The following is a 20,628-nucleotide window of genomic DNA, read 5'->3' as shown; positions in this document are numbered from 1 at the left end:
TTAAGATGTTCTTAAATTTCCTGATGTTCTCTCTTCAGAGTCTGGTAGTCTAGTTGTAGTTAAAGACCGGGATGAGAACGAGCTCCCGGGTCCTCCTTCCAAACCTCAGGTCACCGACGTCACTAAAAACAGCGTGTCATTGTCCTGGCAGCCTGGCCTTCCTGGAGCGTCACCCATCTCGTCATATGTTATTGAGGCTTTCAGGTATGAATTTTGCCTTCATTGAGCCTTTTCTAAAGTTGTTTTGGATTGAATTGCACCTTGATCAATCAGATCAAACTTAAAGGAACACTCCAACTTTTTGGACTTTAGCTTATTCACTGAATCCCCCAGAGTTAGATAAGTCCACACATACCTTTTTCATCTCTGTGCGTGCTCTGTCTGATGCACCCACCGCTAGCCTAGCTTAGCACAAAGACTGGATGTAAATGGCTACAGCTAGCATACTAATCCTAATAAGTGACAAAATAACGCAAAAATGTTCCTATTTACATGTTGTGATTTGTATAGTCACAGAGTGTACAAATCACAAGGGCATATGAGACACAGCCATCTTTTAACCATATAAATATTGGGATCTATATTTTCAGAAGGCAGTGCTTTGTCTTTCAAGAATATAGTTTCCAATATTTATACAGTTAGAAGATATCTGTGTCTCATATTACCTTGTTATTTGTACACTCTGTGACTATACAAATCTCTTATCTCTTATTGTCTCTTATTGGGATTAGTATGCTAGCTGTAGCCATTTACATCCAGTCTTTGTGCTAAGCTAGGCTAGTGGTGGGTGCGTCAAACAGAGTTACAGCACGCACAGAGATGAAAAGGGTATGTATGGACTTATATAAATCTGGGGGATTTAGTGAGTAAGCTAAAGACCAAAAAAGTCAGAGTGTTCCTTCAAGTCAAGTAGATACCTTTTTTTTTATTTGACATGAACAGAAATGATGATGTGAGGGGTTGTAGACTAGTCTGTCCAGTATATTGAAAAGTCTTTATGCACATTTCCAGTCTACAAAAAACACAAAAATAAGGTTTGTTCAAATTGAAAGGACTGTTCTTTGAAATACATTCATTGCATGCAGCCAATCGGTGAGCAACAGCTGGCAGACTGTGGCCGATCATGTCAAGACTACGCAGTACACCATCAAGGGTCTTCGCCCCAACACCATCTACCTGTTCATGGTGCGAGCAGTCAACGTCCAGGGCCTGAGCGACCCGAGCCCAATGTCTGAACCCGTCCGCACTCAAGGTACTTGACAGAAACTCTCTAAATTGTGTATGTAATTGTACATTTTCTTTAGTAAGACACCCATGTAAATGGTGTCCGTGTCGACGATTTCCAATTAAATCCTAGTTGTTGCCCAGAGAACGAGATCTAGTCTAGATACCACACGGTCTGACGGACCCATACGCTCATTAGTTCCAGAGACGGACTATAATGTACAACAAACATCATCTACTTTTGGAGTGTATAATTGAGTTAGTGCCCTGGCTGGTACCTTAATGATCATTACGGTGGGGAAAAGGGCCAACCTCGACTGGAAAAAGATTCGATTAAGGTGCCAAGGAGTCCTCTGTATGTTCATTAGGGGTGACTGATTCGGAGACCTTGGGCGTATGTATGCTCGTAGGTTGGGTTGGAGCTGTGTTGTCTGCTGCTGGAGTCAGTGAAAATGACTCCTCATCGCTCTTTTAGGGGATTAGATTGTATTTAAGGGATTATGTTGTACTGACCAGTAATTTAGCACTGTCGGAGCACTATAAGAAGTAATGGCATTGGCCTCTGTCTCTCTCTATTTACAGATATAAGTCCTCCAGCACAGGGAGTGGATCACAGACACGTGCAGAAGGAGCTGGGTGAGGTTATTGTACGGCTACACAACCCTGTGGTCCTCAGCCCCACCACCATACAGGTCACATGGACGGTAAGATGTTCTATGATTGGTCGGAGCTAAAGGTTTTAGCATCTTAACTGTGATTGTAGCTTATTTTTGTGGAGCTATGACTGGATACAAGTTTTAGTACATGAACTATGATTAGATGATAGAAGTTATTGTAAAATAACCATGATTGGATTGAGGTTTGAGCACAGGCACTGCGATTGGATGGAGATTATTGCGTCTCTACCGGTACCGTGATTGGGCCAAGGTTGTATAACATGATTTCATATTAAAGGGATAGGTTACCCCAAGTCTTTTATCATTTATTGTTGTACTCATGTTGGTCCAAACCTGTCTTTATTGTGCACCACAGAATAATGAAAGCAATTTTGAAAAGTTTGGAATTACATTTATTCTTACATTATAATAAACATCATCTCTATTTAAACCAGTTTATTTGGCACTGATTATTGGCTTAAAATCATTTGACCATATGCAGTATGTGCGCGTGTAATGTCTGAAATTCAAATAAGTGCGTCCGTTCAGAAGCGAACTCTTTTATTTTCCTGGCTGTTGTTTCTGTTTACCACCTCAGTCTTCCAGCATTGATATAAACACCCTAAAAAGTAAGTGTTTATTGTTTGTTGAATTGCATTAAAATGGAGATTTTACAGCTTTGGCTTTGTCACATTAGTTTGTAAGCACTCTCCTGCGGTATATTAATGATTGCCATCAACAATCGTTACAGAGACAAATATAAGCGTCTGTCTGTTCGGCCTAAATGGAGGATAGACTGTTTCAAAGGTATTTTTCTCATATGAATAATCCATAAATCATCGGCCTACGCGGCCCCTTGATACAGCAGCACTCTCGCGGTAAACGTAGGTGGTGTCAAGAAAGCTTTTACGACCCTGAATCATTCAATTAATGAAAGTTAAAAAGCGTAGGAAGGATGCCCATTGGGCTGATTTACTCCATGTGTAGGGAGGAAAAGCAGATGTTTAATATCTCACTCTGAAAGCTGGATTCTGCTGTTAGGAAGACATTAATGTGAGTTATGCACACTCCTCTTGGTAAATACAACTAAAAAAATGAATGAGGCTTTCAATGAATGAAGGGTCTCGTTTACCTTTTTGTTGATTTGAGATTGAGATTTTATGTGCATGTAACTTTCTTTGTTGATTTTAATGTGCTCTTATGTGTATACTTGTACATATATCTTTATTTCTTCTCAGCAAGTTTGTCCGAGGTGGTTATATATTGTATGATTGCTACTGTTGATGTTGATTTACACTGTCAGAATAATGCACATGTATGCCGTTTTACTTCCATTTCATGCCGACTTTAAAGGATTAGTTCACTTTTGAAAAAACTTTTGCTGATAATTTACTCACCCCCATGTCATCCAAGATGTCCATGTCTTTCTTTCCTCAGTCGATAAGAAATTAAGGTCTTCAAATGTCTTTAAAACGACACCAGACGATGAATAAGGGTCTTATCATGCGAAACGATCGGTTATTTCAAAACTTATTCCAAAAATGTAACTTTTCTAAGGACAAATGCTAGCCTTGCTCTATTCTGTGAGGCGCGTTTGCAACGTCACGTATTACGTAATTTCACGGGTGACGTAGCCAGAAGTACAGAGTCAGTGTTTACAAAGTTGAACGCATAGGTTGAACGTGCAAACTAACTCAAACGCCGTTTACAAAAAAAAAAAAAAGGCTAGCATTTGTCCTTAGAAAAGTTACATTTTTGGAATAAGTTTTGAAATAACCAATCGTTTCACATGATAAGACCCTTATTCATGGTCTGGTGTCGTTTAAAGACATTTGAAGCTGCATCTGAAACTGTTATTAACTGTCTTTTGGACCTCGGACCGTCTGGTTCCCATGTTAGTCCATTATATGGAGAAAAATCCTGGAATGTTTTCATCAAAAACCTTAATTTCGTTTCGACTGAGGAAAGAAAGACATGGACATCTTGGATGACATGGGGGTGAGTAAATTATCAGCAAAAGTTTTTTCAAAAGTGAACTAATCCTTTAAATATTCTTTCAGACTTGGATCTGCAGAAGCTCCTCAACTAGCATGATTTTTCCTTTGAGAAAGTTGTTTGACCAAGAAAGCATTGCTGGTTAAGCTACTTAAAACACCTGATGGGACACTAACCATTCCATATTGAGAACCAGCACCCAAGACTAGGTCTTTTCAGAAAAGTTTCCCCTGTCTACTTTCGACTCTATTGCGCTCTTTTAAGTTTGAACCGTCTTCCCCCCACAGGTTGACCGGCAGTCTCAGTTCATCCAGGGCTACAGGGTTTTGTACAGGCAGATGTCAGGGCTGTCCTCCCCTGGAGCATGGCAGACTCAGGATGTGAAGGTCCCCTCTGAGAGGAGCATGGTGCTCTCGGCTCTGAAGAAAGGCATCGTCTACGAGATCAAAGTCCGCCCGTACTTCAACGAGTTCCAGGGCATGGACAGCGAGTCCCGAACGGCAAGAACATCAGAGGAAGGTACAGCATTTGACTCATTTGAAGTGATGCAAGAGATTTGTGATGTTTGAAATCAACATGAAATCAAAATGAACCATATTTTTCTTGTCTTAATCAATGTGTAAATTATCTGAATAAATTCCTCTTTTCCATGCACATACCTGTAGGGGGAAACAATGTTAAGCTGCCTTGCGAGATATTGTAAATACGGCTTTCCTAGTTTAAAGTTGCACATGAACTGCCCTCTTAAGCCTTATTTGCCACTTGGGAGTTCAGGGAAACTTTAGCCCCTTTCACACAGTGATTCCGAAAAATACACGGATAATATGACCCGGCATTTGTCCCGGGATCGTTTGATTTCGGTTCATTCACACTGCCAGTGATTTGCCGGGATCTGTGAGTGCGTTCACACACAACCCGTAAAGATCCCGGATGTCAGGATGAGACGTGTAACGTACACGTTCGAAAACATGTTCACACGCATACCGTTCCTCAAAGCTGGTGAACGATGTCAGCTTCAGCGCGGATAGTGAGGAGCTCCTGGTCTCTGCTTTGTTCCAGTTTGCAGACATTTTTTCGTCCTTTCGTTCCAATGACGAACACAAACTTTCTTCTTTTTGAACACAAACAGAAAGATTTGAACACAAACAAATCTTCAACGTATTTTAGGCTACTTTTCTAATTCAGTTTTCACACAATACAATCAATAGCCTGATGCATAAATTACCTATTATATTGTTCAATAAATAAGATTATTCTGTGTATCGAATCACACTCAATGCCGTTTCATGCTGACTGTCAAGTCACAGAGCTTTATAATTGGTTTGTCAATGTCTTGTGCTTCTGAAACATACAGGTCACAGATACTAAGAGACACAAATGCAGACATAAGGCCAGAGGTTGGATCTCTTGCTGATTCTTTCCAGCTTGCTTTAAGTCCACAGCAATTTGGCCTAGTGATACATAATCCACCCTTAGGCCAACGTCGAAACAAATACCGTAGTAAGCAATACTGGCCCGCTTTCCACAGCACTGCAGCTTGTCTCTATCCCTGACGGGACTTAGATGAAAAGACATGTTTTGGCAAAGGAATTGACCTTTTCTGTGTTGCGGGTAGTGTGTGTGTAAGGCTGACAGGACACTAAAATAAACACGGTTTTCACTGGACTCATCCCCATCTCTCCCAAATGACTAAAAAAAGCCAGCTTCATACCAGTTCACTGATTTCTGTATTTCTTTTAGACAACCATCTGTCCTTACTTAGTGTCCAAAGTTGACTTTTTGCATAGAGACTTTTAATATATATATATATATATATATATATATATATACAGAAATACTGTGTGCAATTAGATCATTAATGCAATGTAGACTACTATATAATTGTATTGTTCAAATTATAAATTAACTGTAATAATATACAATGTAATATGTATTAATTATATCTTTATTTATTTATTTTTATAGGGCTGTGAAACGATTAATCACGATTAATCACATCCAAAATAAAAGTTTGTGTTTGCATAATATATGTGGGTGCACTGTGTATAATTATTTGTATGTATAAATACACACACATGCATGTATATTTAAGAAGAAATATATATTATTTATATATAAAATATTTATATTTATATATAATATAAAGTATATATACATCTATCTACAGTATATACACATGAAAATATTTCTTAAATATATAAGAAAACAAGCATGTGTGTGTATTTATATATATAAAATAATTGCACACAGTGCACACACATATATTATGTAAACACAAACTTTTATTTTGGATGCGATTAATCGTTTGAAAGCCCTAGTTATTTATATATAAAACATTTATGCATCGTACAAATTATATATATACACAGTATATATAAGCAAATATTTCTTAATATATACATGCGCAAAATAATTAGACACAGTACATACACATATTTTGTAAACACAAACTTTTATTTTGGTCTCACAGACCTAATTTTTTAATGTAAATGAAATTATTTTGTATTTATTTTTAATTGTACATTGAGTTTAATTTGATATATTTGTATATTTATTTATTTTTTTACTTTTTTTCCATAAAAGTTGAATTTCACTTTCAATTTAGTGCTTGGCCAGTTTCAATTTTTGAACCCTGCCAAAATGTACCCGAGGACATCGCCTTGGGTTATTGTGGCTGAGACAGGCAGACTGTACTTAAAGTTGACCAATGTCCAGGATTCACCGCAATGCTTTGAGATGTTTTTCCCAGGTGTGAGGGATGACTGCCACCACACATAAATCTTGTAAAAAAAAATGCATTTTTGAGAATCGTTTAAACGCCATATGGAACTCTCGAGACATAAATTCACACACACTCGCACGAGCACAGAAGGTTTGCTGATTAAAGTCTGAGTGCAATGACAGGCTCATTTGTTACCCAGAGTGCCCGCGGAGAGCCGTATCTCCTCTACACACACCGGCTCTGTCTCCTGAAGTCCCTCCGCACTGCATTTACACCCTACACCTGCATGTCATCGCCATTACCAGAGCAAGACAAAACATGGGGTCCCCTGGCAGAAGAGCATCACGGGGCCCGTGAGCTGCGATAGCCCCCTTTTGTTTCTTGTTTTCCACTGTGGTAGTTGAGAAGGTTTGTCAGAGTCACAGAAGATGATGATTTATTGGCCATTGTCTGATTAGACAATTACACCTTCCCTCTAGAGCTCACCACTTCCATTTCTTTTCTCTTCTGCGTTTCTCTCCCACTTCGTCTTTTCCGAAAAGTGAAAGTGGTTACGCTTTCATTTCGACCTTCCGTTGAAGTGCCGAATTTTGCAGGGAGAATTTCGCAAGAATTGAACATGCTAACCAACCATAGCCTGCTGTTATTGTTACCACTATAAAGCTGTGGTAAATTGGTATCTGAGACCATGTCATACAATGTTTAATAAATAAAAAGATGATAAAGATTGTACAATTAAAGTGAGATTTTTTTTTTTTTTTTTTTGGGGGGGGGGGGGGGGATTACATGGACATATCTCTAAGATTGATGCTTCTGTTATTGTTTTATAATCCATTTCATATGAACCCATACAAACTGTATATACTTTTCACAGACAAGGCTTAAGCTAAAATGCATGTTTGAGCTGTTTTAACTGAAAGCTACTTGCAGTCAAATATTTTACAATATGTCACACCACACTGTAAAAAAATATATATATATATATTCATGATTTGTAATCACAACATTTTTTTTTCTTTTGTCAAATCAACTTAAATAATGTGGTTCAGATAACATAATATTTTGAGTTTCTGATGATAAACATCAATCTCCTTCATTGTATTAACTCAATTTTTTTCATTTCAATGAACTTACATTTTTAAGGCAACCAGGTTACTTCATTTTTAAGTTAAACCAGCAATATTTTTTTTACAGTGCAGTAATGTTTGTTTTTAAGGAACGTTTATAAAAGCTATTGTCCTAATTAAACTAAATCCTAATCCTGCAATGGCTTAATCTAAGCCCTGTCTGTGGAACCAGCTAGGCCTATTTGTCCTAACTATGCTAGCTGCTTTAACTCTTTCTTTGAAACGTCCTTTATTATTAGCTGCCTATAGGCCTATTATTAGTAGTATTTTTGAAAATGGAGGTTGAAAAGGTGAAACAGGCTCTTTCAGAAACCACTCTGTGTTTTTAATCCATTTTTATGGTTGATAATCAGCTTCTCAATGGGAGTTTTTTTTTTTTTTTTTTTTTTCCAGAGGGTCATTATCACACGTTGATTAGTGGCATGCTAAAGCATGTAGCATTTCTTCGCATTCTGTAAGCTAAAGCCTTGCCACCCGCCCGGGGTCTCAATATTAGCTCGGTTTAACATCACAGTGTGTTTTTTTTTTTTCCTTCATCCACGTTCGCCCGCAGGCTACTGTGGCAGTGAAACAGAGGTCACATCCTCGCTGGCTATACATCACACCGCTAATGGCGCTATTAGCATCGCCTGCGCCATCGCTCCCCAAATGAGAAATATGTATTGTTTGGCTCAAATGTGCATACTGATAAGCTCCTAAATGATTTGCGGCATTAACTTTGAATGACATTGGCTGCATTGTTATGGGAGGGATTTTGTCACTTGCGACATACTGCGTTAACTTATTGTTTTTTTTTAGGTTTTTTTTTTTTTTCAGTTTTAAAGAAGTAGAATGTGGATTATTTTCTGTTAATTTATGACATAAGTAATCACTCTAAAATTTGCTGTATTAAGGAAAGAATCTAAATCTGAACTCTTAATGTAAATAAATTAATTTTATTGTTTCTTTTAGTATTAAAGAACTTGAAAAATTATAATATTATAATATAATATTATATTTTATAGTATATTATATAATAATATTATATTATATGTTATATTATTTATATAATATAGAAATATTATATAATAATATTATAATATATATTATATTATTTATATAATATAGAAATATTATATTATATTATATTATATAGTTCAGTGTTAAATAAAAAAAAATTGAATTTCCAAATTTGAAATTATAATTTAATTACTGTATTATTTACCGTAATAAGGGAAACATATTAATCATTATATATATATATATATATATATATATATATATATATATATATATATATATATATATATATATATATATATATTATAGTTTAGTATTAAAGTGAATGTGAATTTGCAAAAATGTGAATTTGCAATTATAACTTAATTACTGTAAAATTCACAGTAATAAGGGGAAATATTTATCATTATATTATAGTATTTATACTATATTATATTGTTGTTGTTTTATAGTATTAAATGACATTTTTAATTATATTATATTTAAATATTAAAGAAAAAAATACTAATTTCCTAAATTATATTATATTATATTATATTATATTATATTATATTATATTATATTATATTATATTATATTTTCGTATTAAAAAAGAATAAAAAGTGAATTTCCAAATGATTGGAAATATCTAATGACCGAAGTGGTTTGTGGCGTTAACTTTGAATGACATTGGCTGTATTGTTACGGGAGGGTTTTTGTCACCTGTGATTGAAACAGCCGTCTGCTCTGTTCAGCTGCAGATGTTTGATGAAGGCGAGCCGCCGTTTGTCCTGTCAGACCTTTTGGGGGTTAAAATGGGCCGCCCCGTGTAAGGGATGAATGTTGCTTTGGGATATGTGCCATTTATGTGAGGGTCAGGGAGCAGGGACGGAAAAGAGTGCGAGCAAGCAGAGTGTCCCGTAATTGAGCTGTCAGTATTCTGCTGTGTCGCCCGTACCTCGGCTTGCCGCAGAAATGAGAAAAACATTTTTTATAAAAATGTTGTTTTCCACGACTGACCCCTATTATTTATTTCATTCCCTTTCCATGTCTCTTGTCAGAATGGCTCTGATGGGGTTAATAAAAACCTGGAGTTTCTTCCAAGGACAAAACAGCATCTTTGATTCACAACTGGCCTCCTTCAATCGATGTATCCATGTCAATATGTTTACCCAGCGCTTCATTCTTTACTCTCCTTTAATCCAGCTCTCAAAAAATCTCTCCGTTCTTCACATTCCTCCTCGAGCTGAGCGACCTCCATGCCTGTCTGAGCGATTTGCTAAGAAAGCAGAGTTGTTTGGGCTGGCTCACCATCTCATTGTCTCTCAGTAAATGTTTTTTTTTTTTTTTTTTTTTTAAATCCCTCCTTTGTCGGGTCAGGATATGAAATCATAGTGAAATATGAAGGAGCAGCAGTGTCAGGCTGAAGAAAATCCCCATCTAATGAACTCGTGCACCCGTGGCCACCTGCCTTACGTTCTAAAGCTCTACGCGCACATTGACTGCTTAATGCTAATGCAATGACTTACAGCAGAGTCTTTCAGAAGAAAACAGAATGAGAGTGTGTCAGAGCATGAGCGTCGAGTGATGTACATAAATCCATGCCAAACAACACATGGCATCACTAGATTTAGGCTGAAAGGAGCCTCAAATCTGTTTTTCTGGAAAGTCTAGAATGCCAATAGTGTAGAAGAACATCATGAAAGTCATGGAAGTAAAAGTCTCTGTTTTTCTGTTTCTCTCTCCGTATCTCCAGCGCCCAGTGCTCCTCCTCAGCAGGTGACGGTTCTCACAGTGGGCAATCAGAACAGTACATCTATCAGCATCTCCTGGGACCCTCCTCCTGCAGAACATCAGAACGGCATCATCCAGGAATATAAGGTTAACGACCTGCACAATTAATTCTGAGAAAGAAAAAAAAACATGAATTTAATTGAATTTATTTTTTTATTTATTTATTTATTTTTTTTAATTGTTACTCTGCTTAGTTCAGAAATTCATGATTATAAAGTTAGCATTTATTGGGGAACAATATAAATCAACGTGCAGTCTAAATTATTAGAGAAGCATATTTTCTTTAATTTAATTTAATTTTATTTTATTTTATTTTATTTTATTTTATTTTATTTTATTTTATTTTATTTTATTTTATTTTATTTTATTTTATTTTATTTTATTTTATTTTATTTTATTTTATTTTATTTTATTCTCCTGATATTCAGAAATATATGATTATTAATTTAGCATTTATTGAGGAAAAAACAACTTGAGGGCTAAATTATATTATATTTTATTTAGTGCTGTCAAACGATTAATCGCGATTAATCACATCCAAAATAAAAGTTTGTAAAGTTTACATAATATATGTGGGTGCGCTGTGTATAATTATTATATATATATATATATATATATATATATATAAAAATACACACACATGCTTGTTAAGAAATATTTTCATGTATATACTCTATATAGATTTATATATATATAATTTATATTATATATAAATATAAATATTTTATATATAAATATTTTTTTTCTTCTTAAGTATACCTACGTGTGTGTGTGTATATATATATATATATATATATATATATATATATATATATATATACACACAAAATAATTATACACAGTGCACCCACATATATTATGTAAACACAAACTTTTATTTTGGATGCGATTAATCGTTTGACAGCCCTAATTATATTATATTATATTATATTATGATATGATATGATATGATGTTGGATATGATGTTGGATATTGAATATTGGATATTGCATATTGAATGTGAATTAGAAACTGAAAGGCTGTAAGTTAATTACACATATGGTGCAATTCCCATTCTTCCTGTGCATTTAATACAACCTCAGATTGTTTCAGGGGGATTGAGCGCAATAAATAACTAGTTTTGGCTAAAAGTGCATAGTGGATAACAGTTTACTAATTTACTTTTGTTCAAAATGGGCCTCATTAATGCCTGTTAGCAAAGCAAAATTACGTATAAATTGTCTGCAAATCCCTTCATCCATAATTTGCTAAACTCAACTGAATGCACCAATTTACATAAGAATAGCGTTATAAGCAATTTACACAAAAAAAATCATTTCCGTTAATGAAGCTCAGTCATTAAAAATGTACTTTTTACAGACAATTTGCTATTTTCCCTCTGTCTCTCTCAGATCTGGTGTTTAGGGAACGAGACCCGTTTCCATGTAAATAAGACGGTGGACGCAGCCATCCGGTCAGTGGTGGTGGGGGGTCTGCAGGCGGGGGTCCAGTATCGGGTGGAGGTGGCCGCCAGCACCAGCGCCGGGGTGGGAGTCAAGAGCGAACCACAAACCATCATTATTGGTAAGAGACATCTTTTGCTTTCCATAACCTTTACTGTCACACTGCATTTGCCTTGTGTCTGTGATGGTCACAATATCTTCGAAGCTCACTGTTCATTGGATGGTTTTGAGCGGGGTCACCAAAATCAAATTTAAAGCTTGGTCAGGGCTGCATTTTTTTTTTCTTTCGTGCTTTGGGTGTTTACAGTGTGAGTTATGTGAGTTGTAGCAGGTTGTGACTGGTTCGACCCATAAGTGATGATTTGGTCAGTGACATGCCCTTATTCCCAAATGTCAAGCTCACTATCCATCTTCACGCTCAGCCAGGGGCTGATAGACTATTTATCAACACTGTGGCGTGTGTGTATGTGTGTGTCCTACCATCCTTTGAAGTAAAAAGGCTGATTAAAAAAAAAAAAAAATGAAAATGAACCTTTTTTAAAACTTAGGGGTCATTTACACAACTTTTTCAACTAAAAACGTTGATATGCTAATGCTAACTTTTGAAAACGGGTTTCGAAGAGCAAGATTTTAAAAACGATACCGCTATCGTCTCCGTGTAAACTACTAAAACTTACATTTGTGAAAACGGTGACATCATGCGCATCAGTATTACGTGTTCAGCCTATAGGCGTGTAGGGTTTCTTTACAAAGTGACATCGCCATCTACTGGCCTGGCATGAATAATACAGCACTTTTATTCGTTTTTTGCGGATCCGTGCGAACAGGGACCGTTTTGACAACGTTGTTGTCTGTACAGGAAAAAACGATTCAGTTTGTAGTACATCGTTGTTGTGTAAACGTACCCTAAATATCCTTAGTTTTATCGTGAATGATTCATTAGTACACATTGCTTCAAAAGGGGGGAAAAAAAGTTTTCATAATATTTCATAAACTGTCTCTACCTCCAAAACCAATTTATTGCTGTGGGGGAGGGGTTGGCTAATATTAATCAATAATATTTATAGCCTAACATGATTCCATCCAATCAAATCTTGATGGATTTTTAGTTATTTATACAACATTTGTATTATTTAAATATTATTTTGTCTTCAACTTTTCACCATCTGCTCACTGGAGTAACGCTAAAGATCAAGGTGATGAGCTTTTAACGCTCTAGTTGAGTTGATTAAATCCTGTGCTGATGTTCGCTCGAGCACGAGTGTTTTTCTCATGCTATTAAACTAATTTAGAAACTCGCCCGCAATTTTACGTTTACTAAACAGCGGTTTCTCTTTTGTTTGTGTGTATTCATGTAGGTAAAGACTTCCGGGATGTGATCATGAGCAGGAACAACAGCATCACGGAGCAGATCACGGACGTGGTGAAGCAGCCCGCCTTCATCGCGGGCATCGGAGGGGCATGTTGGGTCATTCTGATGGGCTTCAGCATCTGGCTCTACTGGAGGAGAAAGAAGAGAAAGGGTCTCAGCAATTATGCAGGTAGAGACCAGATCCACTCGCACCAACACAAATACACAGTGGGGGATTGTTTTCAGATGGCATGGAAAGTACAAATAATTCCTGTATGTATTACATATCACTCTTGGCGGATTTCAATATTTTAAAGGGATAGTTCACTTTGAAATTAATTTTTGGTATGTTTTATCTTACCTCAAGGGCATCTAAGATGTAGGTGTCTGTTTCCGCAGTAGTTTAAATTTTGATATTTTTAAAATCTGAGCACATCGATTGGGCTCAATTGGCCATGGTTTTAAAGGGATAGTTCACTTTGAAATTATTTTTTTCAAGATGTAGGTGTCTTTGTTTCCACAGTAGTTTAAATTTTGATATTTTTAGGTCAAACCGTTCATGTCTGTCAGTCATATAATGGAGGTCTATGGTCACCACCTCAAAAAGCATCGACAGAGAAGTCCAAATTAAACGTGATTTAATGACTCGTAAATGTAAGTACACATTGATGACCCAAGACACGAAATGAGCGGTTTGTGTGAGAAAACGAAAAGTATTTTTAACCACAAAGCACCCGCGGCCTCAGATCACTTGGACGTGTTGTAAAAACGATAGAAATACTGTTCGTTTTCTCACACAAACCGCTTTTTTTTGTCTTAGGCCATGTGTACTTACATTTACGAGTCATTAAATCATGTTTAATTTGGACTTCTCTGTGCATGCTCTTTGAGGTGGTGACCATAGACCTCCATTATATGTCTGACAGAGAACGGTTTGACCTAAAAATATTAAAATTCAAACTACTGTGGAAACAAAGACACCTACATCTTGAAAAAAATAATTTCAAAGTGAACTATCCCTTTAAAACCATGGCCATTTGAGCCCAATCGATGTGCTCAGATATGGCAGATAACAGTATTACTTATTTGATTGGTTCAAAGAGTGATGTTCATTGGCCGAGAGGTTTTAACTGTTTGCATTATAAAATTGGTGATTGGGCACATTCCGCTTTCAATCAACACTATTCTACATAGTGATTGGTCAAGCTCTTAGATGGGTGGGACTTTGCAACAAACAGCTAATAATTCAAACACTGATGTGTTGTATTTATCATAGTATGTATATTATGGTAAAAAAAAATACAGTTCTATATTATTTTTAATATAAAATTACTCTGTTTAGCAGTAAATTGCTAAAATGGTTTGAAATAAAATACACGTTTTGCCATTGAGATCGGTGATATCTGTGTTTCCCCACTCTTGAAAAGCACCAGCCACCACTGAAACTTTTAATTATTATTATTATTATTATTATTATTATTTGTTTGTGTGTCTTCTGTGTTAGACTGCCTATCTCATTCCTTTGGCTGCTGTCTTGCTGTCATCACTGATGGCACACACTCCAATATGCATGCTTATAATCGTGCACAGAAACACACAAACCTCCCAAAGCCCGACTGAGCACTGCAGGCTTTTTAACACACACTCTTCTCTGTCTTCTTGTTTTTGCAGTTCAGTCGTTCACCTTCACCCCTGCAGGTACTGTTCATTTGTCCCGTCTTTTCGAAACCCCCATTCCTTCGTCCTGCATTTCTCTTACTTTCCTTTACCCAGTCGAGTTCCCCTTCCCATGATTCAAGTTTAAGTCTTCAGATGATGCCCACCTGACTTTGTCAGCACAATATGGGGAGTAATACAACCTCTGGCTGTAATTGAAGCTGTTTCACGGGTCTCAAACACAAATTATGGATCATTTTATATACATCTTAAAATGACGCACATATACAGTACGTATATATATATATATATATATATATATATGAAGAGTTCAGATGCAAAAGCCTCTAAATGCCATTTGAAATTTTCTTCTTTAATTATGATTTTTATCAAACTTGTATATTTAAGTTCAGTAATTTCACTTAAATAACAATTAATAGGTAATTATCATTGCCATTTAAGTGAAATCACTGAACTTAAATATACAAGCTTGATAAAAAATGATCATTCTAGAAGAAAATTTCAAATGGCATTTAGAGGCTTTTGCATCTGAACTCTTCATATATATATATATATATATATATATATATATAAGTCACAATGCAAAAAGTGAACAATGATTTGTTAGCTGTGCTAACAGAGTCAGATGGAAGATCCTGCAGCTCTCCATTTGTGTTTCTCTGTCCTTTTCTTCAGGGTTTTTTTTTTTTCCTCAGTTGGTCACCTGTGCTGATTTTCTCATGAGGGTTTTCCATCTCATCTTTATCCTCCTTTTATTGTCCTACTCTCTCTTTCTGACTTTTTGTTTGTGCAGGTGTTGTGCACTGTTTTTGTTCTCTTCCCGAGTTGTCCGTTCTTTGATTCATTCCAGCCTTTGTTATTAACCGCTTGAACAAACTTACACGTGGGATTCAATTGTTCTCGCCATTCGAGGTTGTCGACCAGTTTTCTGAAGGTTTTCCTCAAGTGATATATGAAGAGTTCAGATGCAAAAGCCTCTAAATGCCATTTGAAATTTTCTTCTTTAATGATGATTTTTATCAAGCTTGTATATTTAAGTTCAGTGATTTCACTTAAATTGCAATGATAATTACCTATTAGTTGTTATTTAAGTGAAATTACTGAACTTAAATATACAAGTTTGATAAAAATCATCATTGAAGATGAAAATTTCAAATGGCATTTAGAGGCTTTTGCATCTGAACTCTTCTATATGTTATGTTTTAACCAATATTGATATTTTGAACCCAACTTGCTTACTGAATGCTGTTTTTAGTTATTTTAGTTTATTAAAATGTTTAGCATTTATTATTTTATTATTATTATTTCAGTTTAAGTTCATGATAACAGTCAAATATTAGTATGCTACATTGCCACACACTGTAAAAATAAATTTTTGGTTTAATTTAAAGGTACAATATGCAAGATTGGGTCGCTAACCTCTTACAATAACAAAGGCGTATATTAATGACGTATATTCAACATTAAGCGGAATTATGGATCTTGTCGTCAAGCTGATGGATCTTTAATGGATGAGTGAATACATTGTTGTTTTTAACATGACTGTAGTATGAAGCAGGGCGCGATTGCTACGTATACCCGTGCCACACGCAACGCGAGTCCCGCGGATATAAAGGAATAAGGACATTTAATTTTACCGAACTGCACGCTGAATTATTCACACAGGTCAGTTTATTAGAGGAATTAAACTTGAGGTAACGCAGCGCTGCTTCACTTGCTCTAACAGTTTTACTATCACACTAAACAGCATTTGTGTGTGTTGAATGTTGTTAGTTAGGTTGTTTGTTGGCTGTATGAGACTAAGTTAGATCAACATTAGAATAGCATACAGAACATCATGTTGAACTATATAACATTGATTAGTTTTATATACATTGATTTGCTCACCTGTTTGCTCAGGTAACATGCAACACTCGCGTCTCTGTCAAGTCGAAGTCGCGGACGTGGAGCTCTCGGCATCTCGAAAGATGTTGATCTTCGTTTTAGTCCTCTTTTTGTCACAAAGTCTGCTTGCAAGGGACCATAGTGTTTGAACAAAACCCTGCTAGGGACGCGCACGCTGATCCAGTTGTCCACGTCCGTCGCCATGGTTACTATTGCAGTTCGAGGTCAAACCTGCTCACACGCTCCGTTTCCTTGGTTAACAATTGCAATTTTCTCATGATTTTACAAATAGTTGGAAACATGTGGGATATTGTAAGTAATCAATTAAACAAAATATATAACATTGGCCTAGTGGTTTTTGGATATTTTACTGCAAAAATCCTGCATATTGTACCTTTAAAAAAAGTAAGTTACCTGGTTAACTTAATTTTGAATTCATTGAATTTAAAAATGTGAGTTAATACAATATTTCAATAGAAACTCAAAATATTGTTATCTGAACCACGTTATAAAAAAGTTGAATTTTTTACACAATGTTTAAACATTTGGTGTCAATAAGCAAGGTTGCTGTTACTTCAAATTAGGGGAATTGCATTGAGGGATATGAACCCAGTGCGTTGTACCTTTCGGCAAATATAGTATTCATGCTTTATAAAATGGCAAGAGTGGTATGGATCCATATCACCACAGACCTCATGATTTTCTGTCTTTCAAAGATCATCCCATTCTGAAATATGGTCACGCTGCCATTGATTTTCCACTTTATGCTCACAATAGCAGAGAAACGTTTGCAATTCAATGGTTGGTTTGTCCGCAAGTAACATGAAATATAGGAGGCCTACAGAGGTTAACCAGTGATGACCTGATACAGTCACACGGTCGGCCACAATCACACTGCGAATTGATAACACGCACACAAAAAAAGCAAAAGTAAAAAAAAAAAAAAAAAAATCACTCAGCTAGTCCAGATTCCTTCCACGTCTCTCAGGGATTGAGGTGTGCTTTTATCTTGTTGGAGGGTTTCGCTCCAAACTTCATTACAGATGAAATCAGTCTCCCTGCAAAAGCGGACACCGCTGCACTTCACTTTCCCCCAGGAAGATAAGACCATAGCAGTCAGGGGTCCAAGCCTTATGGCCTCCATATCCCTCGTCTTCCTTTTAATGCACTCCAGTGGACTCTCCTCACCACTGCTTCAGTGGGCTCCTTGGGGACCACGTCCTTCTTGGTTTCCCAGCGCCTATGCGCCGAGCAGATAAGTGTGGCGTTCAGATGCATTACCGACACGCCAGACCCCATGTGCGTGACGCTAGCAGAACGCGGCGGTCCGTGCTAGCGAGGGCAGCTTCTTCCACTCAGTGGGAACATTTGTTTTATTCTTGTTTCCTCCAGACAAATTGTCTTCGTCTCATTATCACGGTTCACTGCAAATCATGTGAACGTTTCAAAGGTTATAGAACAAAGAAAGACGGCCGCTGCTTAAAGGACGGGACGTTTGCGTCAAAGCATCTTTGTTCTGAAAAGATATGGCGTGCGGTTGTATGTTTAATTGAGGCCGTAGGGCGTTGAGGATGGTAAAAATGCACAATCCGAATACACCTGTTCGCACACACACACACTTTCCCTCTTTAAACCTGTCACCGCCGCGAGGCTAAATCAAGCTGTGCTCGGGCGAGAAGGAAGGATTTGATGGAATTTTTATAGGGGCGATTTTGTCGTGCCGCAGTAAATGCTTATTAAAGAGGAGTAATCAGTTTTCATATTGGAGAGAGTGCTTATCTGGAGCTCAGCCTAAAGCCGAGACCAGCGCCAGTCTACGGGCCACATCAAAGCGCCAGCAATGTGTCCTATTGTAGATAGGCACTTAACAGACCCACACACACACACATAGTGCCACATAAAACGAGTCCCTTGAGGGAGAGAGAATACCTTTAGTGTTTGTTCTCAATTTACTGAAATGCCAAATTCTGGAATTAGCCGTGAATGCAAATAAACCCAACAAACAGCAGGCTCGGAGGAGAGACGGACCTCGGTTAGTGTTCATCGGGTTTAATGTTTGTCAGAAGAGAGTGGAGAGAAAATGTCACTGATTTCATTCAGATTGGCTGCGTTCACGCTGTCAGTTTTTTGGGATTGACAACCGCATTTACTTCAGTCTCAAGAAGTCCATTCATTGAGAAACTTACAATAATACTGTCAATACTGTCTGCATGAATTTGCAATGGGAGTTAAACCCGTATTCTCTTACCAATAACCATAGAGACAGTGTCCATAAAACTAAGGTCCCTTTGAAACAAGTCATTTCACTTGGCGGCCATCTTAGAAACGCTTCTCGGACATGCAAGTGAAGCTCCTATCTCTTTCACTTTTAAACGTGAAAGTAGTAGTTCACTTTAAAAAAAAAAAAAAAAACTTTTGCTGATAATTTACTCACCCCCATGTCACCCAAGATGTCCATGTCTTTCTTTCTTCAGTCGAAAAGAAATGAAGGTTTTTCATGAAAACATTCCAGGATTTTTCTCCATATAATGGACTTCAATGGGAACCAAATGGTTCAAGGTACAAATAAGAGTTTCAGTGCAAACTGCAAACTGTTCAAAGGGCTTTAAACGATTTCAGACGATGAATAAGGGTTTTATCAAGCGAAACGATCGCTCATTTAATAAATAAATAACAAAGTTTAAGTTTTATAAGCTTACATGGTCATGACTCTCCTATTTGAACTCGTTTATCAAAATGAACGAATCTTTTTCCGTGTCATTTGGTCCATTCAACGAACGAAATGAGCGAGTTGACTCGGGAAAAGATTCGTTCATTTTGACGAACAAGTTCGAATACGAGAGTCACGAACGCGCATCACACCCTAACCCTAACAGAGCAAGGCGAACATTTGAGCTTATAAAACTTAAACTTTATTATTTATTTATTAAATGAGCGATCGTTTCGCTTGATAAGACCTTATCCATCGTCTGAAATAGTTTAAAGCCCTTTGAACAGTTTGCAGTTTGCACTGAAACTGTCTTTTTGACCTTGAACCGTTTGGTTCCCATTGAAGTCAATTGCATGGAGAAAAATCCTGGAATGTCTTCATCAAAAACCTTCATTTCTTTTTGACTGAAGAAAGAAAGACATGGACATCTTGGATGACATGGGGGTGAGTAAATTATCAGCAAAAGATTTTTAAAAGTGAGCTACTCCTTTAAGTTTCATATTTGAAATCACTAATGAAATCCGACAACAATGATGTCATAAATGTTATTTTTAAACCTCGAATCATGACAGAGAACGGCAGTTCGGTTATAGAATGCGATTGCCACTTCCATAAATAACTGAACTTTGTGTGAAATTAACTATTAAGGAGTCAAATACATGATTGGCAACTGTATTCTGCCCCATACAGCAACATAATGTCAGCCCAGATCTGGCCCACATCTGGTACACATGGATTCCACACGGCCCAGATGTGGGCCGTATCTGGGCCGACACTATGTTGCTGCTGTGTGAATGTGGCCTCAGTTTCCCTGAATGGTGTCTAAACAGACCAGGAGTCACTCTGGATAAGTTCATGTCACTGCATGCTTAGATGGAAAATTAAAAGGGAAAAAAAAATGTTTTACACAATACAAAATTGTGCTAGGATTTACATTCATGCATACATTCAGACCTTGGCGTTGTAAGCACCAACGCTCTACTACACTCTTTTACTCCATATTGACGTTCATTGAATGGGCAAAAACATTCTTCAAAGTATGTTCTGGAACCGGAAAGTTCCCGGTTT

The 20,628-nt window shown here is 36.8% G+C and overlaps 1 protein-coding gene across 4 annotated transcripts in view; it reads left to right on the top strand.

Annotated features, from left to right (window-relative positions):
* The window catches only part of robo2 (roundabout, axon guidance receptor, homolog 2 (Drosophila)), a 485,230-nt gene that overhangs the window by 427,983 nt on the left and 36,619 nt on the right, over positions 1 to 20,628 (top strand). For all 4 annotated transcript variants that reach the window (XM_039670873.2, XM_039670874.2, XM_039670869.2 and 1 more), the window contains 8 exons: positions 39 to 204; positions 1,086 to 1,252; positions 1,807 to 1,928; positions 4,163 to 4,394; positions 10,459 to 10,583; positions 11,888 to 12,059; positions 13,297 to 13,479; positions 14,961 to 14,987. In XM_039670873.2, coding sequence (XP_039526807.2) covers positions 39 to 204; positions 1,086 to 1,252; positions 1,807 to 1,928; positions 4,163 to 4,394; positions 10,459 to 10,583; positions 11,888 to 12,059; positions 13,297 to 13,479; positions 14,961 to 14,987 — 1,194 coding nt within the window. The remainder of the gene's footprint in view (positions 1 to 38; positions 205 to 1,085; positions 1,253 to 1,806; positions 1,929 to 4,162; positions 4,395 to 10,458; positions 10,584 to 11,887; positions 12,060 to 13,296; positions 13,480 to 14,960; positions 14,988 to 20,628) is intronic.

The sequence above is a fragment of the Pimephales promelas genome, chromosome 16, assembly GCF_988280905.1.
Source record: "Pimephales promelas chromosome 16, fPimPro1.hap1.1, whole genome shotgun sequence".
NCBI classification, from domain to species: Eukaryota; Metazoa; Chordata; class Actinopteri; order Cypriniformes; family Leuciscidae; genus Pimephales; species Pimephales promelas.
The sequence above is the reverse complement of the archived record's forward strand: the minus strand, read 5'-3'. Positions and strand labels throughout refer to the sequence as shown.